The 24,539-nt window shown below is 39.2% G+C and overlaps 1 protein-coding gene across 7 annotated transcripts in view; it reads left to right on the top strand.

Annotated features, from left to right (window-relative positions):
- The window catches only part of PLEKHM3 (pleckstrin homology domain containing M3), a 180,108-nt gene that overhangs the window by 145,612 nt on the left and 9,957 nt on the right, over nucleotides 1-24,539 (top strand). For 4 of the 7 annotated variants that reach the window (XM_053597635.1, XM_053597637.1, XM_053597638.1 and 1 more), the window contains one exon: nucleotides 8,277-8,434. The exons of 1 other annotated variant lie outside the window; for it this stretch is intronic. In XM_053597635.1, the coding sequence (XP_053453610.1) occupies nucleotides 8,277-8,434 (158 nt within the window). Of the gene's footprint in view, nucleotides 1-3,951; nucleotides 4,783-8,276; nucleotides 8,435-8,850; nucleotides 9,105-24,539 lie in introns of those variants that run through there. 2 more of the 7 variants (XM_053597639.1, XM_053597640.1) reach the window with 2 other exon arrangements.

Genomic DNA, 24,539 nt, shown 5'->3' with positions numbered 1-24,539 from the left:
TTTTCTATTTTTAGGGATATATGAGTAAGAGGAGTAAAGTTTAGAACTGAATGAGGATTCAGAATATTCTCATGGTATATCAGAGTTTTCAAGCTTGAGCAAACTCCACAGGCTGTCTTTTCCCACAAACTCACCTGACATATGTCACCAGCCTTCACTCTAGCCACTGGTTAATGCTGAGAAATGCACTAAAGACAAAAATGCCACCTTTCATGGTTGTCTGCCAGGCAAATGCAAACCAAATTATACTGCAAATATACTGTGTAATATATTACACATATTTCATAATGTGTGACAGTTTTGATTCTTCCATTTCATCAAGCTAGCTTGTTCCTAATGAGTGGCAGGTGGCTTTGCTCAATGAGAATCAGGCCTTTTGGTTAGACTTTTAGAAAGGGTGCCATTTGTCAAGTGCAGCAGCCTGCTTCATCAAAGTGTTTCCAGCAGTTGTCCAGAAGCTGGATGTTACATAATGGCTGAGGAAGCTTGTTTTGAAATGGAAGGTAACTTGACAAATCAGAGGGAAGGAATTAGCCAATGCCTAAGGAAATTCAATGAGAAAGAGTCTTTTCTCACTTTTTTCTTGTCCAAATTACTAGTGCTCTTTCTCTCTGTGTAGATTTTGAATTTTGTAGTGGTGCCAAGGGAGTGAAGGTAACCAACATAAAAGAATCATTTGTGCCCTTCTCCCAATCCCACAGATCTCTATTGGCTGCAGACCTTGAACATGACACTGCAATTTCCTGGTGCCACACATGAGTAATAAGCAGCTGTTTCTGAAACTGTGGTTTGGAGAAGGCAGCACTAGGTTATTTTTTAACTTAATTGCAATTTTTGATTGGTCTGCAAGAAAGTAAATCAAATAAAGTCTGTTGTCTTAGTCTGCAAGAAAGCCATAGGCCTCAAATTCCAATGCTGACCATCTTGACCAGAATAGAAGAAGGGGGAAAATATGTGTATCCCTGAGCTGGAAGTTCAACCAGGCAGCTTTCGTGGGCTGCCTTCACCCAAGCAGGGTTAGCATATTTGGTATATTTGTCAAGGGCTGGATGGTGGAAAGTGATATTTGACAGTCACTCAAGTTCTGGAAGTACCTGAAATAATAGTGAAAAGAATTTTTAGAGAGACTGCAAAAGTGAAAAATAGCAAAATCTGAAAGAAGATACCGGCTTCGTGCCACATTTTGTCCTTGTCCTACAGTGTCAGAATAACACCCCTGAAATAGTCATATATTCACACCCCCCAAGTAAATAAATCAGACTAGTACTTTCCTAAGTGAGAAATTTAACTTAATGGAAAGCAGAAAGAAACTCTTTCACCTTGTTTTGGAAATCTGCCTTTTCTCAAGGAGACGGGGCAATTTGGTGTATGGAGAAGAGGACGGAGCTTGAGAGCAGGGAATGAGGAGACAGGAGACCCACACACATTTTTGCTAACTACTTTGTCATGATTTTGTTTACATAGACATGGACTTTGGGGGAAATAAATGGAGAGATAACTAAACCTCATCTCAGAGGTCTATTTTACCATCATTTGGGACATACCCAAATGACCATCTGGTTTAACTAAAACCACCAGCCTTTTTACGGTGGTGGACACTTTTAAACATGAAGTGTCCTGGCGCCGGCCCCATATACCGAGGGTGGCGGGTTCAAACCTGGCCCCGGCCAAACTGCAACAAAAAAATAGCCGGGCATTGTGGCGGGCGCCTGTAGTCCCAGCTACTCGGGAGGCTGAGGCAAGAGAATCGCTTAAGCCCAGGAGCTGGAGGTTGCTGTGAGCTGTGTGAGGCCACGGCACTCTACCGAGGGCCATAAAGTGAGACTCTGTCTCAACAAAAAAAAAAAACAAAAAAAAAAAACATGAAGTGTCCTTCTGACTTTTGAGGGGTTATTGTAAAGTAATATTAACCTGTGACTAATTTAAGAACAAGTAGAAAAGGAATAAGAAAGACAACTCCCAGGTGTTACAAAGTTGTTACCTTACATTTCGTAATGAATGCTTTGTAAGTAAAGGCACATTTAGCTATAATATCTCATTTTCTCTATATATGGCAACTTTAGGGGTGACCTTTAGGACAGTCTGTGCTTACTGATCACTTGCTGTGATCAGATGTTGTTTTGGTGCTGTCAGTATATTAAATATCTTTCCCTCAACCCTGCAAGGTAGATATTATCCTAATTTTTCAGTTAAGGAAACTGACACTCGGAGAGGTTGAGTCATTTGCCAATGTCTCACTGCTAGAAAATGGATGAGCTAGAATTTGTCCTCAAATCAGCCTTGCTTTTTGCATTCTGCCCCACTGCTTCTCAATATCCAGAGACAACTAAGTTCTAATGGGGTATCAAAAGCTCCCTAGGGTATTCAGTGTACTCAGCCCTATTATGAAACTAATTTATGGCTTTCATATGAAAGCTATAACCCAGTTATAACCTAAGAATATGGGGAAGGGGAGAGGGAGGGAGGGAGGATGGGCGGAGGGAGGGTGATTAGTGGGATTACACGTACGGTGCATCTTACAAGGGTACATGTGAAACTTAGTAAATGTAGAATATAAATGTCTTAACACAATAACTAAGAAAATGCCAGGAAGGCTATGTTAACCAGTGTGATGAAAATATGTCAAATGGTCATAAAACCAGTGTATGGTGCCCCATGATTGCAGTAATGTACACAGCTATGATTTAATAATAAAATAAAATTTAAAGAAAAAGCTCCCTAGGATCTTTCCTCATGAGTTCAATTACTACCCACTGGAAAAATACCCCCACATATTGAGAATCAAAGACCATATATCATATTTAGATTTTTTTATAAGCTGTGGCCAGTTTTATTAAGGAAGTACTTTTATAGTTTACTTTGTCTTGTTGGTCCTGGCTTGATCTCAGTGATAAGAGAATTTCTGGATCAGTTCTAGCCTGGGTACATAGTTTGTAGGACTTTTCTCTGTGTGGGCTCCCTGAGGATATTGCCACTCTAGAAAGGCCTACCAGTTTACCAGGTTAGGGTGGATATAACAGAGTTCAAAATGTCTAACTTTCCTCAATGCTGAATACTTGTTGACCAGGAGACCCCATTTGACTTTGCCTCACCATAGTCGTTTTATAGATCCAATGGTGTCCTGGCAACTCTTTTCTACTCTTCTTTTATTTATTTATTTATTTATTTATTTATTTATTTATTTGCAGTTTTTGCCCAGGGGCTGGGTTTGAACCTGCTACCTCCAGCATATGGGGCTGGTGCCCTACTCCTTTGAGCCACAGGCACGGCTCCTACTCTTCATTCTTGCTTGGAACCTGAAGGTACCCTGTTTCCCCGAAAATAAGACAGTGTCTTATTTTAAGGTGTGCTCCCAAAGATGCACTAGGTCTTATTTTCAGGGGACGTCTTATCGTTCCTGTAAGTAGGTCTTATTTTCGGAGGATGTCTTATTTTCGGGGAAACGGGGTAGTAGATTCCTCAGGCTTTGATCTTACTGTGGCTACCAGTGTCCTCGTGTTTATGAAATATGGCCCTAACCTTCAGTCTCCATCAAGATGGTTAGGAGGTTGGAGTAAAAGGTGCAAGGCTCTTGAGGTGGTGGAGAGGAAGTAATGGGAGGCAAGATAATTGATTTGTTTTTGAACAAGTATCAAAAAAACCCATATACATGTATATATGTATGTGTATATATATGTATGGATGTGTGTGTGTGTTGTGTGTATTTTCCATAAAGAACCTTGGGAGATAATCACATCTGGAGCCAACTTCTTAATAGTGATGAAACCTCTAGACCAGAAGCCAGAGTGGCTGGATTCTGTTCCCAGTGCTTCTAGTAGTAATATTCAAAGATAAGATTTAAACTTCTAAATATATCTTTATCTTTGGAAAGTTAAAAAGTTTTCATTTCTGTATTAAAGAAATGTTTGTAAATTCTAAAATAAACTGAAAACTATTACCTCACTTTTCCAGAGGAATAACTTCCAGCAGCTTCAGCCATTTGGAACATGGCCATGAACCTAAGCTGACAAATGAGAAGAACAGTTAATCAAGTATAAAGAAGAAAAAAGGGGCCCAGAATAGCTGAGCCTCCACCAGGTCCGTGTACTCTCTACGCCTCTCCCTAAATCACACAGCAAAATGATTAAAAATGTTTGTGCTGTTAAGACAACCCTAAGATATGACTGCCAACAACCACAGGAGAAGACAGAAAAGCATCCTCGGTCAGTCAACAAGAACTCAGGTGCCTGGCAGAGAGGGGGTATTTAAAACAAGTATGAGACTTAGTCTGTAGCCTCAAGCAATTTATATTCTCTTTGGTAGCCCCATTAAAATTGCCATGTTTGCGGGTAAGAATGGTCAAACATCATGATTTTTAAATGTGCAATCTGCTGTTGGATAAGCAAAACACTCACAAGTTAAACAAAAGCAAGCAGCACAGCACAGCACCGAATTTCATAGTAAGTTATCTGATGTAAAAATAAAGGGCAGGGGAGAAGCACAAGAGATCTGTGGCAGCTGGCATAACCAAAGATGGCTTTCCAGAACAAACCAGAATAGATCTGAGCCTGTGTGAAATTTAAACAAGGGTTAAGTGTAACTCCAGATAAGAGAAATGATATGAGAGAAGGCCCAGGAGCAAAAGCGCACATATTTTGCTTAATCGGAAGATACATACATAGAGACAATACAAACGGAAATGGGTTTGGATGGATAGTGTGGAATTAACTTGTGGAGAAGGCATTTTTCATGCCAGGCAACATAGAAGCTCCAGTTTTGTCTTCTTCACTCTCGTATCAAGTATCTGGGACATAGTAACTCAATATAATTTTACGAAATGAAAGAATAAAGAGTTTTGATTAATGACAAAATAAAAATTCACCAAAGGTTTGAGGGAAGAGATGATACATGGTGAAAATTATGTTTAAAACAGATTAATATGTATGCTATATGGATTAAAGGGAAAAGACTGGCATTCCAAAATAAAACTAGGAGATGACTTTGTTGATCTAGAGAGGGGTAATAAGAGTCTGGGGTAGAATAGCAAATAGAGACCTATACTGAAGGCGTTTAAAAGAGAACCAGCACAAACTGTGAAAACTTTGCTAAGTGAAAGGAGTCAGTACTAAAGACCATGTATTATATGATTCCATCCATATGAAATGTCCAGAATGGGCAAATATATTTGGTTCCTGGGCTTGAGGGATAGTGAGAGGAAGTGGGAAGTGACTGCTAATGGGTAGGTTGGTGAAATGTTCTAGAAATGGTTGTAGTGATGTTGCACCATTCTGAATAAACTAAGTACCATTGAATTGTAGACTGTTTTTTTTGAGACAGAGTCTCATGCTGTCACCCTGAGTAGAGTGTTGTGGCGTCACAGCTCACAGCAACCTCCAACTCTTGGGCTTAAGCCCAAGACTTGCCTCAGCCTCCCACGTAGCTAGGACTACAGGTGCCCGCCACAACACCCAGCTGTTTTTGGTTGCAGTTGTCATTGTTCCTTAGCAGACCCGGGCCAGGTTCGAACCTGCCACCCTAAGTGTATGTGGCCGGTGCCCTTGCTGACTGAGCTACAGGCGCCACCTGAATTGTAGACTTTCAATAGGTGAATTGCATGGTATATGGATTATGTCTCAATAAAGCTGTTATTTAAAAAGAGAAAAGGAACCTACAAAACATGGTGAATGATAGGATAATCTCGTACACAGGTCACTATGAAAGCTTTGAGACAGGCAATGTTATGGTTCGTTATTTCACTTCCCAGAAATACAGTTGACAGCATCCTTTCTGATTCACCCATGAAGTTTCAACTTGCTCAGCTTATTGATGCTGCTAGGAGGGCTTCATTTGTTTCTGTCTACACCAACTTTACATTTCTTGATTTTTGTGTATCTCAAAACTTTCGTAATGACCCACCTACGTGTTTGGTAGAAAAAATAAGTCACTCACTATAAACCCCACAGTTTCCAGCCTGATTTTCTTTGAAATAACAAAAATGGCCATTAACACCATATTGTTTGGGGAGCCCTGGACAATGCAATAAGACATGAAGTTTAATTAAGAGGTATGATATTAGAAAGGAGGAAACCAGTTAGTTACTTTCAGAAAACCCACAAGAATCACCTAAAAATGATTTGCATTGATGAAAAGTAATGTGGACATACATAAGATATCCACAAATGTCGATATATTCTAATATACCTGCAATGACTAACCAGGAAAATATTGCATAAACATTTATCATTGAGGGGCAGCGCCTGTGACTCCAAGGAGTAGGGCGCTGGCCCCATATGCCGGAGGTGGCGGGTTCAAACCCAGCCCCAGCCAAAAACTGCAAAAAAAAAAAAAAAAAAAAAAGTTTAGCATTGAAATAACCTAAATAATAAATGTGAGTAGCTCATGCAAGTAAACAAAACAAATTTTTATTAAGCAATAATAAATAAAGATTTAATAAAATGAAGATATGTATCACATTGTTTGATAAGAAGACAAAATACTATAAAGATATCAGTCCCCAAATCTTACTAAAGTCCTTAGTTAAGAATAAATGTCCATTACTGGCAGTATAAATTTGGTGAAGTATTTCAAGAGCCTTCAAAATGTTCATACTCTTTATCACAGGAGATCTTGATGCTCACACTTCTCCTTTAGTTCCTGGATAACTCTCACGTCTTCCTCAATGTCTTCTTTTCTCATCCCCAGTTTCTTCAAAGAACCTTTACTCACCTGGTTTCCAGACTGTTCTATGTATTAGTTTCCGCTAAGTGAGCTGGAGTTTGTTAGTACCTATCTTTAAATGTGTCATTAGCCTTGATTGTTCAGGGAATAGTAAAATAAGGAAAACCAACCTCAATTGAAGTATTGTTACCACATTTCAGAAATAACCCCATGACACGCTGGGAAGTGTTTACTGGTGGTTGGGTATGTGATTTGGTAGTGGTTATTTCTTAGAAAGTATGTATCATGGGTTGGTATTAGCTTCCTGTCTTACTGGGGTTTATTGGAGTTTAATGATCCCTCAGAGAACATAAATAACATGTGGTCTATCTGTGACTTCCTAAAGGTGATGGAGAGAGGAGAATAAGTTGAAGAGTGGTGGAAAATGTACTTGCTTAACTGAAAAACAGCCAGGATGATTTCTACCCCCTTTCCTAAGGAAAAAACTCCATTCTTACAAAGAGCAAACGTGATTTTTCTGTTCATCTTTGGCAGTTTAATGCAAAAATAATATACACTATTTGTTTTTTTAAATGCAAAAATATACACAAAATGACAGATTTGCTCCTCTGACTTGTTCACCTTGCTAGAATTAAACACTGTTATAATTATTTCTAAAACATCGTGCAACTGTTTCATGATGTTTAAAAACCACCTCAATTTTTTGTCTCTAGTATATGCATAGCTTCATTTTTGCAAAAGACATGATTATGTTCTTTGCAGTCTTTTATTTTTGTTTTTTGTTTTGTTTTGAGGCAGAGTCTCACTCTGTTGCCCAGGCTAGAGTGCTGTAGCATCAGCCTAGCTCACAGCAACCTCAAACTCCTGGGTTCAAGTGATCCTCCTGCCTCAACCCCCTAAGTAGCTGGGACTCAGGTGCCTGCCACCACACCTGGTTAATCTTTTCTATTTTTTTTAGTAGAGATGAGGTCTTGCTCTTGCTCAGGCTGGTCTCAAATTCTTGAGTTCAAGTGATCTTCCTCTCTTAGCCTCCTAGAGTGTCAGAATTATAGGTATGAACCACTAGGCTTGGCCTATCATCTTTTATTTTTCTATTACTCATCACTACTACCTACTCACTTAGACATTGTAATTTCTTCTTAGGTTTGATATACTACTTTTCTCTCAGATGTTATTTTTATGCAATATTGCAATGTTAACTATGTATTCATTGGAAAGAAAGTGTCCAGCTATTTCCTGTTACTTCCAGCTATTTATAAATTAAATTTCATCTTCAATTTCTTTCTTATTTCAAAATCAGCATGTATACATGTATGTGTTAATGAGGGAGAAATAAAGGCAGATTTCATCTTGTAACTGTGGTCTGAGAAAGTAGGGTTCTTCATTTGTTGAGGAATACAAAAGAAGTTCAGCATCTTTATTTTTCAACCTCCAGTTGTTAAACCAGAAAGTTCTTTCAGAGCAAAAATACTACATTTTTTTCTTCCTCAGAGTTGCTGAGAAATTATAATTAGAGGTTTTCCTGTTGTGTAAAGGAAGGGAATTCCTTTCCTTCCCTATATCTGCTAGACTTCTGTTCTCAATGAATCTGCTTCCCTGTCCAATTTCTTTTTCTACAGGTGATAGAGGGAAAGCTGGCTCCATTCTTGGGCAAGATCATTAAATTTGCCACCGCACACGTGTACAGCTGCAGTCTTTGTAGCCAGAAGGGGTTCATCTGCGAAATCTGTAACAATGGAGAGATCCTCTACCCTTTCGAGGACATTTCAACAAGCAGGTACCATCTTATAAAAGAATATCTGAATGTCGCATGCAGTCTCATTTGGCCAGACTAGGCCAACTTTTAGTCAACATTGTATCTCTCTGTCTCTTACCCTAGATCAGGTCCCCGCCCCCGCCTCCGGAACAATTTTTACCTTTTGGTTTCTTATATTTATTCTCAACCTTTACCTCATTAAGTTTATCCAGAATGAGAGAACGAAGTTGCACAGAAGCATTGCCTAACTCTGCCTTATTAGGTAACAAAGTGTTCAGATTCAATTTTAGAATGAAGATTAGGGAGGAAGAATCCTCACCACTTTTTCAGAGCCAAGTGCTTGGCAGTGGGAAATGGCACTATCAGACCAAACAATAGGAGAAAAACTGGAGATGCTGTGAGCTGCTGTGTGCCTTACCACTTGCTTCCCTCCACAGATGCTCTGCAGTGTGGCAGTGGAAGTTTTAGGATCCAGAGGAGAGAAAAGTGAGAGTTTATGTGGGATTATTCTCAAAACCAAAGTAATATTTAGGCATCATCACAGCTCTTGATTGATGGATGATTTTTATTCTCCTATGACTTGACATTAGAGTTTTTACTGTTGCTTTTTTTAAATCACAAAATGGTACGTATCACTTTTCTTTTCATTCCCAAAGCATAATAGAAATATACACTCCGTGTGTGTGTGTGAGCCTGTGTGCACTGGCTTCTGTGGGCGTGAATGTCACGGCTCATTTCCCACCCGGCAGGGCTCACTTACACTGTGGGTCAGCACAGAGGTGAGGCATGTAGCCAGGGAGTTGAAACATGTAGGGTAAAACTAAGATGTTAAGAGTTGACTCAGCCCTTTTGGCCTCTTCTTAAACCCAAAGACTATTTGTAAACATTTAGGAACTTGGATTGGAAAAACAGACACATAGACACAGATGCACGGACAAACAGACACGCACACACAAACACACCCAGCCTCCAGCTTCCTGAGCACAAACAAATACTCAGCTCATAGCCTAAATCATAGAGTCACCCGTTCAGCTGGGTAAATTTTTATTTTAGTAGACTTTATTTCTGTTAGATTTGCAGAGAAAGCCTAACAGTACAGCGAGTTCCCATATATGCACACACCCAGTTTCCTCTGTTATTAATGTCTTATGTCAGTGTGCGTTTGTCACAATTAACTAGTCTTGAAACTTTATTAGCTAAAGTTCATGGCTTTTTCAGATTTCCTTAGTTTTTACCTACCATATTTCAGATTAATGTGAGGGTACAAATGTTTAGGTTACATCGTTTTCGATTCTAAGGTAAAGTACAAGTTGTAGTTGAGCACTTCACCCAGGGGGTGTGCACATTAGGTGAGATCCCACGGTTTGCCCTCCCCACCCTTTGCCAGACTATATTTGTGTTGTCTCTTTCGTGTGATTTTGTTAATTGTTTATATATTGGTTTCATCTTAGTATTGAGTACACTGGATATTATTTTTTCCATTCTTGAGATACTTTTCGAAAAAGACAGTGTTTCAGCTCCATCCAGGTAAACACAAAAGATGTGGAGTCTCCATCTTTTCCTGTGGCTGAATAGTGCTCCCTGGAATGCCACGTTTCCATGCAGGATAGCACGTTTGTGTAGTTTTCACATCTCTGTAGCTCTTCTAAGCTGTGATAGTTTCTCCGACTTTACTTGTTTTTGATGACCTTGACAGTTTTGAGGAATACTCATCAAGTATTTCACAGACTCCCTCTGTTGAGACATGCCTGATAGTTTTCTGATGATTAGACTTAGACAGATGTGGGGAGGAAGACCATGGAAGTAAAGTGCCATTTTCATCACATCATATCATGGGTGCACACTGTCAGCAGGACTCATCGCTGCAATGTTTGTGTCAGGGCTCTCCACTTTAAAGTTACTTATCTTCTTTCCCTCCTTCCACTCTGGACTCTGGAAGAAAGTCGCTCTGAGCACCCCACACGTCAGGAGTGGGGAGTTGTGTTACACCCCCTTAGGAGCAAAGTATGTACAAAATAATTTGAAATCCTTCTACTTGGGAGATTTGTCTCTTCTTCATCATTTATTTAGTTTTTCAATTGTCTACTCATGTCACCTTGGTTATTTCATATTTTGAGTTATAGTCCAATACTACTTTATCACTCAAACTGTTCCAGCTCTGGCTATTCCAGCTCTCATTTGGCTCTTTTGTCTTTTTGCCATGCCCCAATTATTATTCAGGGTTTTTTTTGGGGGGGGGGGTGTTTATTGTTTTTGTTTTGTTTTGTTTTAAGCATTTTCTTACTTTCTGGTACTATCAGATGCTCCAGGTTCATCTTACATAATTCCTATCCTCATCCTAGAAGGAGCCTGGTTCCTTTGATTGGAGACCAATATTAGAAACCAAGATCTGGACACTGGGTTTTGTGTGCGTTTTTAAAGCTCTCAGTTCTTGGATTCATCCCTCGGGTGGGCTAGTGGTGCAACCCACCTGTTGCACATCAGAATCCCTTATGAGACTTGGCTTTTTGAAATTCCAGAAACTGTATCTTTATCTTTTTGCTTACAAACCACACCTATAAGCATTCAAACAAAATGTTCGTTTGTTGTGAATGATGCCTGTAGCAGGCACATTTCATTTCTGAGCACTCTATTGTCAAAGGGTTAAAAACTTCATGTGATTATGAGTTGCCACCAGAAGAAAGAGTCACTCCTCTAAGGTAGCTGTGGTCATAGTTAGAGGTGTGGGTTCTCACCAGAATGGTCACATTAGCACATCTGTGGGCTCACAGGAGGCCTTACCCGGTCGGAAGGACTGTGTAGTTTCTTAGAATCCTTCTTCCTGGGTGAAGTTCCCTAAGCTTGGACATTGTCTGAGTCAGAAGGAACCTTGGCCAGCTTTCCTGGAATTCTGGGTTGGTAATACTTTTCAGGAACCTGTTGAACTTTCTCTTGGTGTTCATTTTCCAGTTAAACACTGGGAATAGTTTATACAAGTTATGGGACTAGGCAGAAAGAAACATTAATAAAAAAATTATTTCACATTGTACCCCATAATTGTACATAGTTATGATTTAATAAAAAAATTATTAAAGGAAAATTTTAGTCAGAAATACCAAATTGATGATTTAAAACATGTTCATAGAGATGTATTGAGTAAATACATGGGATAAATAAAAATAAATTTGAATACTGGCATAAATTTTAAAATCTGTATGTAACTGAAATCTTTAAGGACTGAGTAGTATGATGTCTGGGATTTGCTTCAAAATAATCTGATAATAGGGTAGGAGAAGGGACATAGATAAACGAGACTGCCACATAGCAATAATCGAGGCAGTTAGGTGATAGTTACACAGGGATTTATCATATTCAGACTATTCTCTCTACCTTTTAGTGTGTTTGAAATTTTCCGTACTAACACGCTAAAAAATCTGTGTGTAAAAATCTTGGAAATGGAGTATTTAAGAAGTCCATTACCGCATCCCCTTGACCATCTTGCTCAATTCAGCACCTCTGTGTCCTTAGAAATATATTAAACATCTTTCTCATACAAACTCATTTGCATAGTGTCATTATAATTCAGTAAAACACAATACACAAGCATGAGAACTGTTCTTTCAGTGAATGGTTAACTGAATGTATCGTGTGTATTGGGCTGGATTCTGGAGACACACAGTGAACACCGCACGCTCCTGGCTCACAGAGAGTTCACAGTGACAGACAAGCCATGAGGCAGCTCTGTGGAGGCGTGGTAGGAGCACAGCAGAGGAGGTGAGCTCGGAGCTCCAGGAAAGGCTCCTCACCCCCAGGAGCAGGATGCTTTTTGTGAGGGAGAAAGAAGTTGTTCCACAGTTTCTAAAAATACCAGGGAGCTCTATGTTGAACTCTAAAGCACTGATTAATGAACTTCAGTGTTTGGGTATACTCGGTCATAACAGGCTTATTTGATTAGGACCACATATAAAACATTGGTCAACTCTTTGAGACTTTCTTTCTTTAGTAAATTAATTTTTATGCAGGTAGACATTTCATGAATATGTAAGTTGAAAATATACCCTTAGTATATTAATTATTATGTTATGACCCCCCCCATCCTCTGGAGATGTAAAGAATGTGCTAGAATTATAGAGGAATGATGCTAATATATACTAGTACTAGTGTCAGCAATTTACATATCTCATCATTTAATGCTTCTTCCAGTTCTCTGAGGAAAAAATGATAATGAAGAGACCTAGGTTCAGAGGAAGCAATTAGCATGGCCCAAGAGATAAGGCCAGAACTTGAACCCAAATGCATCTGACTCAAATCTGTGCTTTTTTCATTATGTATCACTACTATTCCTTACCTGTAGTCTTCAAACCATTTTACAGTATAACCCCCTAAAATTAATTTTTAAAAATTATGTACCTGTGTCATCAAAGATGCCTCCCCAAAAACTGCTATTTTGAATTGTCCCTTGATTTACCATCTGGGAAGGTTTTGCACTTGGAGCAGTGAGCCCTGGTTAGATTGGAATGGGGGAAGAGACATCTTTCTTTTGTAAAAAGTGGGGAATAACAGCCAAAAGACTGTTGTGAAGGAGAATAGAGAAGGAGGCCACAGCAGAGCTTTTGCCCCCTGTGCACTCCTAGGTGGTCAGGGTAGGGCAGGGGGCCCTGTGAAGTGAGGGTCTGCCTTAATCAGGCTTCTGTAGGCAAACTCCAGTCTGGGCACTGTACCAACCTCCCCTCCATTCAGAAGATAAAGCGGACGGTTTCACCTTGTGATACTCTTTCTTCTCAACACAAATTAAGTGCATACCTCTCTTGAAATAAGAAAAGTGCATACCTCTCTAAATAAGAAAAGCCTAAAATCCAAAGTGGGAGATTTTAAATACAATAAGAAGATTCTGAATCATAAAACTGCTTTGCTCAAGCCTAACCCAACATTTACCCTCCTGGAGGACTATAGGGAAAGCACAGCTTTAGGAGAAAGAAACATTTTGATAAAACAATGATAAAATTGCACATCCTAAAGAAATAGAATTGACACAACATGTCCTCCTTGACTGATAATAAGAAATAAGGGCTCTAACTTTCAAGAGATTAGTCTGACATTGCTCTAAGACTTAAGGGAAAGCAATGAATATGAAAGTAAAAAAAAAAAAGTCACATAAATCTACAAAATGACCCAGCACTTGGATTTTTTTAAATCCTTAAGTTTTCTCCTATGCAGCTTTCTTTATGACATCTCTGCATAAAGAAAATGAAATTAGAAAACCAATCTCCTCTTGTTACTAAGAGCACCAAGACCATCCTGCTTTCAACATATCTGTGAAGATGCCATTTCTGAACCTTGAAATGCCTCGAGATCACAAGTACATAAACACTTCATCTTAAAAACACTCAGCATGCATTTTGACACGGGACTTAGAAAATGAACCAGCTATCATAAATTAGGTCCATCCTTTCTCTCCTGATCCATTTGGCTTTGTTGATTTTTTTTCATGTGATTTGCAAGTTATCTCCACAGGTTTTCCAATATGGCAAATGTTGCACTTCTAGACTTCATAACTCCTGTACCATTTAGAGCAGTATTTGGATGTGGGTATTCTGTAAAAAGGTGATACTTAACACTGAGTTTGGTGTCTGCCATATAATAGGCATTTGCTATGGTTTGAATATGGTTGAGGCTTGGTTCTCAGTATGGTGGTGATGGGAGGTGGTGCCTTTAAGAGGCGATTAAGTCATTAAGATGGATTAGACCTAGAGGAAATTGGGGGGAGGGGGTTTAGAAAATGAAGTTGTCTCTAATGTTTGGTCCTTTTTATGCATGCCTGCCTCCCCTTCACTTCTCTGCCATGCCATGAGGTAGTACAATGCCAATACCATACTTCTTGGGCCTTCTAGCTTCCAGAATTGTGAACCATATAAAACTTCTTTTCTTTTTAAACTTCCCAGTCTCAGGCATTCTGCATTTATCTGCAACTCAATAGTCTCCCTTCTAAAACAACATAAAATGAGCTAAGACAGCATTCCACAAACACTTGCTGTTTGGTTCAGCTCGCCCAAGTATATATTTATTCATAAGAACACTGACAAAGCTTTTTAAATTAATTAATTAATTAAGGCACTTTAAAATACTTCCAGAGAGAGAGGTGCATAGCAAAAGTCTAAAATAACACCACAATTTTGTACAGAAGGTTGAAGCAATTGACTACCATTTAAGGTTATTTCTCTGGTGACAGCATTGGCCATTCCTGGTCAACAACATTCTCTTGCTCTGGGGAGGGCATCAGAGGAGCTGTTCATTCTACTACTGGGACATGTGCAGGTTGGTGGTTTCCATTCTAAAAGGGTTTTTTTTTTTTTTTTTTTAATTTATTTATTTATTTTTTATTGTTGGGGATTCATTGAGGGTACAATAAGCCAGGTTACACTGATTGCAATTGTTAGGTAAAGTCTCTCTTGCAATCATGTCTTGCCCCCATAAAGTGTGACACACACCAAGACCCCACCCCCCTCCCTCCGTCCCTCTATCTGCTTTTCCTCCCCCCCCATAACCTTAATTGTCATTAATTGTCCTCATATCAAAATTGAGTACGTAGGATTCATGCTTCTCCATTCTTGTGATGCTTTACTAAGAATAAAAAGGGTTGTTTTTTAAAGCACCAGGGTTTAGAAGCACAGATTGAGCATTGCTTGCCAGCTTTTTCTTTGTATTCAAGTAGTTGACCATTCTATCCCCATCTCCAAAAAATAATGATGGCATGAGGGACATTGAAATTATTAATGCCAAACTCTTGCCAGTTGAGTTAATATACCTGCTCTTTTGTCAGATGATCTTAAAGAAAAAGAAGGCCTCCCAAGGAACATAGTCAAAGTCCCATTATTTTCATCTGGTCAAACTCCAGAAATGTCCAGCTTATACTGAAGAACGTGGAGACTCTTCCCAACACACCTGACCTTTTGAATTAGTCTTTGTCATTTTGCATTTCATTGCAATCCATACCAGCCTGCCCCTGAGGACCTAAACTTGTTGGGGCATGGACATTTTGCTCTGCCTGGCACTTTCTGCCCTTCCTTAAGCTTCATGTACACATGAAGCTTCAAATACCTAATTGTAGTCAAACCTTATAAAGGCTTGCCTTTAAAAGAAAGAATCCACTTTATTGTAAAGTATAGAATTACTTCCTGTAGAAGATGCTGAGATGCATAAGCACAACAGTCTATTAGGAGCTGTGTTTTCTGTTGCCCTGTTTCCTCTGATATGCCCATGTTATAGCTCAGTGTGCAGAGAGTCTTCGGGGACGCTGAACGTGGAGAGGGTTCTGCCTAAAGTTGTCACTTACATGCCAAAAAGGCCATCAAACTCCAGATTTACCAGCAACCTTACAAAGCCTCTTTCATTTTTCTGGGAGCCTGTTGTAGTTTGTCACTTTGAAAGAGAATTTCACGTTAAGTGTTTAGGCAGGGATTTTCTGGTGGGGAAGGAGGCAAGTGGACAAAACTCCAGAGGAGGAAGAGAAGCTCTGCCCAGAAGCTGGTCCTTTTCCTGTGGCTTCCTATTTGTTCAACCTGGGTTTCTGTGAGTCCTTGCACAAACAGGCTGAATACCTGGATTATGTCCTCATCTGGACTCGAATACACATAACATTACATACTCTTTTCTCACTAATCAGCCTGACACATTCCTTTGTTGGTAAATGGTTCCAAAACAAACACTGTCAGTGCACCTAATTAGCAGGTTTGTGGGCTGCATTTGGCAGTCTTGTTACATCCTGCTCAACAATAGAGAACAGCAGCCTTGGCCAGGTTGGGCTGGAGGCAGGGAACAGCCTCGCCATGTACATATACGATTATTTAATGATATTTCCTTTCTGTGGCTTTTCTTGGGAAGCAGCCACTCAGTGAGTATTGTAATGAGGTGTGGGATCCTAGAAATGGCTAAAGGAAATTTGGATTCCTCTTTATACGTACCTTTTCTGAAAACTGATTTGTTTCCATCTGCTTCTTATTCTTTTCTCTCTCTGGTATTGAAGAGGAGCATTTTGAGGAACTTATAAGACCACTTACTCAGTGGTCCTCTAACCCTGGTGGTGGAAGACAAGACTCCTGTTTGTGTTTTAGGATCATAAACTAACAGAGATGGACTGGACTGTGGGGGCCACCTAGACTTCGGGGGTGGAAAACCTGAAGCCCAAAGGGAGCACACGTTTCATACGTGGCTTCCGAGATGGAATTCTGCCCTTTTTAGTCTATTAAATGTATTTATTGGGTCAGTGATGACTTTCCTTAGTAAAAACTCTTCAGCACAATGCTAGTTCTTTGGAATTTTAAACTTTGGTCAAAGAGTAACTTGGTAAATATCATTTCACCTTGGCCTGGTGGCTTCTATATTCATATGTCAAAATGTTCCAAAATGTCGGCTAACACAGAAAAGACCTCGATAAAACCCTCAGGGCTAACCTGACCCTTTCTGCCATTAAGCCACTTGATGAATACAGTGCGCTTATAAATGTAGTCCTAGCTAGGGAGGTTGCCACTGCACTTTGAGGCCATTTAGTCACTCAAATAGATGGCTGTCATCTCTACCTAGACACGTTTCTGACCAAGCTTCTAGTTAGGTATCTGATTAATATTGTGTTAATCATCTTATCTTTAGGCATTTCGGACAATCTAATTTTTTATTGTTCAGTGAAGGAAATGTTCGTTATTATTTAACTCATATTTTAACTTTTTTTTTTTTTTGCAGTTTTTTTTTTCTTTTTTTTTGGCCAGGGCCAGGTTTGAATCCACCACTTCTGATATATGGGGCTGGCGCCCTATTCCTTTGAGCCACGGGCACCGCCCACATATTATAACTTTTTAACTATGAAATTAATTGATGTTCATTATAAGAAGTTTGAAAAGTATACAAGAGTAAAGAAAAGAATCTTTAATTATTTTTCCTACACATATGTACGCATATGTATCCTTTCAATAAAATTTGGATCATACTGAATACATAATTTTATATCCAGGTTATTTATTTATTTATTTATTTTGGAGACAGAATCTCAGTTTGTCATCCTTAGTAGAGTGCTGTGGTGTCATGGTTCACAGAAACCTCCAGCTCATGGGCTCAAGTCATCCTCTTGCCTCAGCCTCCCTAGTAGCTGATACTACAGCTACCACCACAACACTCAGCTATGTTTAGGGACAGAGTCTCACTTTTGCTCAAGCTAGTCTCAAACTCCTGAGCTCAGAAAATCCACCTGCCTCAGCCTCCCACAAGTGCTAGGATTACAGGCATGAGCCACTGGGCCCAGCTATATCTAGCTTTTTTATCACATTACATCAGAACCAAGAGAAAATAGTCATATTAAATATATAAACTTTTATGATGGGTACTTTTACAGGAAAAAGTTTGATTGACTCTAAAATCATTAAGATCCATTAATAAGTAGAAGTAGGCTATTCCATGGAAGGACCACTGGAGTAGGAATAAAGAAGTCTAGATGTCATTCCTAACTCTGCCACTAACTTGCTGCATGACCTTTGACAGGCCACCACCCATCTGGAACATAGACCAGGTATATGGCACCATTCTAAGCTTTTATTGACAGAAGGGGTAAGATCCTTTCTTCCAGCTCTATTGCCTAGCATTTCATATTTATCTCAATGTTTTCAGTGAAGTTAACTGATTTTAATACTGTTTACCCAAAGGTATTGAGATACAAATTGTGATTTCCTCCTATCCTTTTGAAATAATGTAAGCTCTGTGAAAAAAATGAGCTTTCTATATTTTGATCACTACTCCATTTAAAACAACACACAGTTACTGCTCAATATATAACTCATGAATCAAGAGTTAACTTTATTTTAATTTTGCCAATCCATAGTATATTAACACATTTTTTTCTTTTAATGTCTTTTAAACTGATTTCAGGGAGATTATTATTTAAGTAGACATTATCAAGATATGTGCCTTTATTGAGTAGTGGTTAACATTCTATCATATATAGGCACAAATATGTTTTACTGCGTCAAGGGAGACTTTAAGTTAGGAGAGAGATGATGTCAAAAATTTAAGCTTTGCTAAGCTAACTTGGATAATTTAATTTTCAAAACATCTTTTAGGTCATTTTTTTAGCATGCACTTTTTTCTTCCCCGTGGGACTGTAAATAAGTAACCTGAATACACAATAGGGAAGAGAAGGAGTATTTACCTTTCCATACAAAAAATGTTGACTTTTCAGACTGAGCAGTGTGTTCTGAAATGAACTGTTTCATGCGTTAGAATTACAAAAGGGGCAACAGTATCTTGGTTTTTATCAATATATGTTCATGATGTTTTGAGACTTTCCATACAACTACTTATGGTAGTACATATAGTAATATCTTATTAAATTTCTCTTTAGAAATTCTTTTTTGTTTTAACTTCAGAATCTAATGCCTATTATCATGTATTTATTAAGCCCCTTCAGTATTCTGAATATTAACCACTCAACAATGTCTCATCAGGACACATCTTCACATACTACCTACAGCTACCATTAATAATTATTTCTTCAGTTCCTGATGTTTTTAAAGCACTTAGAGATAAAGGCGTAGTTCATGTTAACACTCCGTACAAAAGTTGCTGTTTGGACTGCATTATACCAGAGCAGCAGGGAATTTAGCAATCATCTGCACACAACCCTATCCCACCCACACCCTCCCTACCCCCCACCCACACCCCCACCCACAGGAGGCCAGAATCCTCATCCAGCACCACACTCGTAGCTACTGGTGGCCTATCCAGGCTGCCGAATCCCAGTGCAGTACGCTTTCCGCCTGACCCTGTTGTTAGAGCACTAGCTCTAAAATCTGGGGACCCACAACTATCCATGGTAGTAAGAGAGACTCTTTTGGTGTAAGAGACTGACCCCTTGGGAGGCTGAAGTATCTGAAAGTTACTCTTCAAGAAGAGTGTTAATTAGCATCCACTTTTTTTCTAGAAAAGGAAGTCTTTCTCTTTATTTTTTTGAGACAGGGTCTTACTGTGTTGCCCTCGGTAGAGTGCCATGCCGTCACAGCTCATGGCAACCTCAAACTCTTGGACTTAAGCAATTCTCTTGCCTCAGCCTCCCTAGTAGCTGGGACTATAGGCGCCCGCCACAATGCTGGGCTATTTTGTTGTTGTTGCAGTTGTCGTTGTTTAGCTGGCCCGGGCCATATTCAAACCCGCCAGCCTTGGTGCATATGGCCAGTGCCATAGCCAGTGTGCTACGGGTGCTGAGCCTAGAAAAGGCAGTGAGAAAGGACATTTAAATTAGAAAATATGGTGGGAAAGCAGTTTACATCAATCGTTGGAAGGAAAATCTTCAAACTCTGAAATGAAAAGAGATAAATTTCCTTTGGCACCAGGAAAGACACCTGTGTGAGGGAGGAGAACACCGGGTTGAATGGGCTGAGCCGGCCCCAGCTAACAACGTCTGGGGGAGTGTGGTTTTCCCACAGTACCTGAAAGAATCACCAGCTCAGGAGTCTAGGGATAGAAAGGATATGAATGGCAAAGCAGCAAACAAGAAAGACGACTTTTCCCTTCCTCCGACTTCCTTGAGAGCATATTTGAGGTATACTATTTAAAAGAGGGAGCCCTAAGAAAATAAAGTAAAAATAAATTAAAAGAAAAGAGAGGGAGACCTAGTTAGGGCAACTGTAATAATTCAAAAATGCCTAAGACCAGCATTCAACCTTCTCCGACTCCAACTGAAACTTTCTTACCTGAGTTTTTTTTTCAGAGAGGGTTCTGGAGAGCTAGCTCAGGCCACCACTCAGAGACTAAATGAAAAGAAGATGCTTAGTTCTTATCACAATCCCTTGCTTTAGCCTAAGCTAGAGGCTCATAATGGCTTCCCCCATGAGTGACTAGAGTGTGTTGCTCTGTTTGAGAGATACCTTTATTGAAATGCTACCATTTAGCCTTCTCTGCTCTACCCGTCTTAGGAGTATACATGGTGTTGGGAAAAAATGAGTTTTTCAGTAACTTCTTACGTCTCTTTATTGCATGTGTACATAACATAACTATTTTTACTACTGTGACTATCAATTCCATCTAACTCTTATTAACAAGCAGACTGGAAGCAAAAGTTCCAAAGAAATTTCTCACTGAATGAAAGGGCTGCTGAAACGTGCACTACTGTTTGCATCATCTCCCTTCACTCAGTGTTAATGTTCATCAGGCTTAAAGCATTAGTGTAGTATTTTTCTACTCCTTGAGCCACAGGCACCACCAAAGTTGTTTTTTTTTTTTTTTTTTTGTGGTTTTTTTGGCCGGGGCTGGGTTTGAACCCACCACCTCTGGCATGTGGGACTGGCTCCCTACTCCTTGGTGTAGTATTTTTCTAAGGTAATACATGCTTAGTTCATGCAAAGTAGAAAAAATTCAATTATTGAAAGTTTATACATCATTAAACAATTGAGCTACGTTTCCTAATTTTATAAACATATAAATAATCAGTCTAATTAGTTTAACCCAATAAACTTGGGTTAAGTGCTTTTCTCCTCATATAAAAATAAAAAAAATATGATCACACCTGTAATCCTAGCACTCTGGGATGCCGAGGTGGGTAGATTGCCTGAGCTCATGAGTTCGAAATCAGCCTGAGCCAGAGCAAGACCTTGTCTCTAAAAATAGCCAGGCATTATGGCAGGCACCTGTGGTCCCAGCTACTTGGGAGGCTGAGGCAAGAGAATCGCTTAAGCCCAAGAGTTTGAGGTTGCTGTGAGCTGTGATGCAAGGGCAGTCTACTGAGGGTGACAAAGTGAGACTCTGTCTCAAAAAAATAAAATAATAAAATAAAATCTGAGATGTTCAGAAAGTCAAATATCGAAACCAGACTACCTGAGCTATTATACAGTTTATAGGTACATCTCATTTTAAATAAGCCTTATAAATAAAACTATAATATAAATGTTAAGTTATATACATATTGATGATATACATTCCAAAATTGTTTTGTATTTAACATAAAGATGGTAGACAGTAAACTTCCCTAATATATTCAACATAGGATTACAGAATTTGACTTCTCAAAGTTTTATTTACGTGAACGGAGACTGTTTCTACCAGATACAAAAATGTATTATAAGATAGTATAGGGCAGGTGTGGCAGCTCATAACCGTAATCCTAGCATGGGAGGTGGAGGCAGGAGTATATCTTGAGGCCAGGAATTCAAGACCAGCCTGAGCAGAATCACAGACTCTGTCTCTGCAGCAAATGGAAACAGTAGCACAGCATGATGGTACATACCTTCAGTCCAGAGTCTGAGGCCAGAGGCTGCTTGAGCCCAGGAGTCTGAGGTTACGGTGAGCTGTGATGATGCCACTGCACGCTAGCCTGGGCAATAGAGTGAGACCTGTCTCAGAAAGAAGAAGAAGGAGGTCGAGGAGGAGAACAGGGAGAAGAGAGGGAGGAAAAAGAAGAGAAAGAAAAAGACAGTATAATGTTGGGATAGGGATAGACGGATCAATGGAACAAGATATAGAAAGTATGGAAATGGACCCAAGTAATGTGGGAATTTAATACATGGTAAAGGTGGCCTAGAAAGTTAGTGAAACAAAAAATAGATCATTGCTTAAAAGGACTTAGAACTTATTAGTCATTTGGAAAAAGAAAAATAATGCTGGATTTTACCATACTTCTTATATCAAGATAAATTCCAGGTACATCAAAGACTTCTTTTTCTTCTTTTTTAAATTTCAGATTGTTATGGGGGGTACATATGTTTTGGTCACATAGTTTGCTTTTATTTGGTCAAAGTTAGAGTTATAGGTTTGTGCAATATTATAACCGTGCTAGGTACCCACTGGGTGGGAATTTACCCATCCTCTTGTCTCCCTCCCTCCAACGTGAACTTCACTGAGTTTTACTTCCACATGATCATACAAATGTTGCTTAACTGGTGCCAATTTAGTAGTATTGAGTACTTATGTTTTTTTATTCTTGTGATGCTTCACTTAATGGATCAGAGATTTTAATGTAAGGCTCAGTGCCCATAGCACAGTGGTTACGGTGCCAGCCACATACACCAAGGCTGGTGGGTTTGAACCACGCCCACGCCAGCTAAACAACAATCACAACTGCAACAAAAAATAGACACAACTGCTCCATTGTGGTGGGCACCTGGAAGGCTGAGGCAAGAGAATCACGTAAGCCCAAGAGTTTGAGGTTGATGTGAGCCGTGATACCATGGCACTCTACTGAGGGCGACATAGTGAGACTCAGTCTCAAAAAAAAAAAAAAAAAATTTAATATAAAAAAATAAAATCCAGAAAGTACCAGAAATGTACTAGAAAGAAAAGATGGGTAAATTTGTTGTTGTTGTTGCAGTTTGGCTGGAACCAGGTTTGAACCCGCCACCCTCTGTATATGGGGCCAGTGCCCTACTCCCTGGGCCACAGGTGCTGCCCCAATATTTTTATAATATTAAAGTGGGAAAGGATTTTCTAAGTTTGACACAAACCCAGAAGCCATAGAGGCAAAATGCTCTTAAATACCTAAGTGTCAAATGCTTACAACCCTGCAGGTAGGGTTCTAGGCTAGTGGTATTCAAAGTGTAGTCCCTGGACCAGCCAAAGCACCATCACTAGAGGATTTGTGGGATGCGACAAAATATTGATTTCCTTAATATTAAAAAAATCTTTAAATATCAGCAAGTAAAAAGTTAATAGAAAATGGGCAAAGGAAATGTTCTAATTTACTGAAAGAATATGCAAATGGTCAATAAATACATGAACAACTCTTTTAAAGCAAGATGAGAGTTTTACCTAGAAGTTATGAGAAAAATCTTAGTAGATATGAAAAGTAAAGCCCTCTAAAAAACCTCAGTTAGTATCACTTCTTACTGTCATTTTACAAAGTCCATATTATTGTTTTAAATAACGTAAGAGCCCCACTGTCTTTGGAAATGATTGGCCTAGAAGTGTAGTTCTCAGACTTTTCTGTTCATCAGCATTCCCTGTAGGGGTTGTTATAACTTAGATTGCTGGGCCCCACCCCAAAGCTTACGACTTAGTAAGTCTAGAGTGGGCCCTGATAATTTGCATTTCTGACAAATCCTCTAATGATGGTGCTTTGGCTGGTCCAGGGACTACACTTTGAATACCACTAGCCTAGAATAAATTGAGTATTAGAAAATTATGAAGTATCAACTTGTTAAGATAATTGTCCTAGTGACAGGAAACAAATAAGGGAATAAAATTCTTCAGGTCTTTTATTTGAATGCCTTTCTCTTTCTGAATTTACATCAGTAACCAATTTCCTAAGCAATTAATCATGCTGCTCGTAAAATTAAATAAGGCCTTGTCTTCATTTTTTTTTTTGCATTTTTTAATGTGCCTATACTTGAAAATTTGTTTTATTTTGGCTCTACTAAGTATCTTAGTACTTTGAGGGACTGAAATGTCGTACGTTAAATAAAAGTGAGCTCTTTGGTGGCTCACACCTGTAATCCTAGCACCCTGGGAAGCCAGGCAAGAGTTTAAGAGCTCAGGAGTTTAAGACCAGACTGATCAAGAGTGAGACCCTCTCTCTACTAACAAAAATTGACAACTTGGACAGGTGTTGTGGTGGACACCTGTAGTCCCAGCTGTTCAGGAGGGGGAGGCAGGAGGATCACTTGAACCCAAGAGTATAGATGGCTGTGAGCTAGGTTGACACCAGGGCACTCTAACCTGGGACAGCAGAGTGAGACTCTGTCTCAAAAATAAAGTGAGCTCCATTCAGAGTCTTAGATATGTATCATCTTATAAATCATTATTAATTTTAAGAGGGCTTACTTTAAAAACCTGACAACTAAATTTTTCAGCTTCACACATGTAGCAATACAATTATAATCATCCCTGGACTTTTAGGCACATTGAACCACTTTAGGAATTTTTACAGAAAACCTTTGCTCTATGGCTACAATCATAAGATATTCTAGCTTTTTTTCAGAAATGATAGAAAATGTGCAAAATCCTCCTGCACTTTAATTTTCTGATATTAAAGAGATTTTTCTAACATAATTCCCCAAAAAGATGTGTATTTGTTTCTTGAGAATTATATTAACTGCCAGATGAACCTTGAAATAAAAACTTAGAAGTGTCAGTAGTATCTGTTTTTCTCCATCTCCAAGAAACTATTTCATTGAAGCAA

Source organism: Nycticebus coucang, chromosome 7 (assembly GCF_027406575.1).
Source record: "Nycticebus coucang isolate mNycCou1 chromosome 7, mNycCou1.pri, whole genome shotgun sequence".
Classification (NCBI taxonomy): Eukaryota; Metazoa; Chordata; class Mammalia; order Primates; family Lorisidae; genus Nycticebus; species Nycticebus coucang.
The sequence above is the reverse complement of the archived record's forward strand: the minus strand, read 5'-3'. Positions and strand labels throughout refer to the sequence as shown.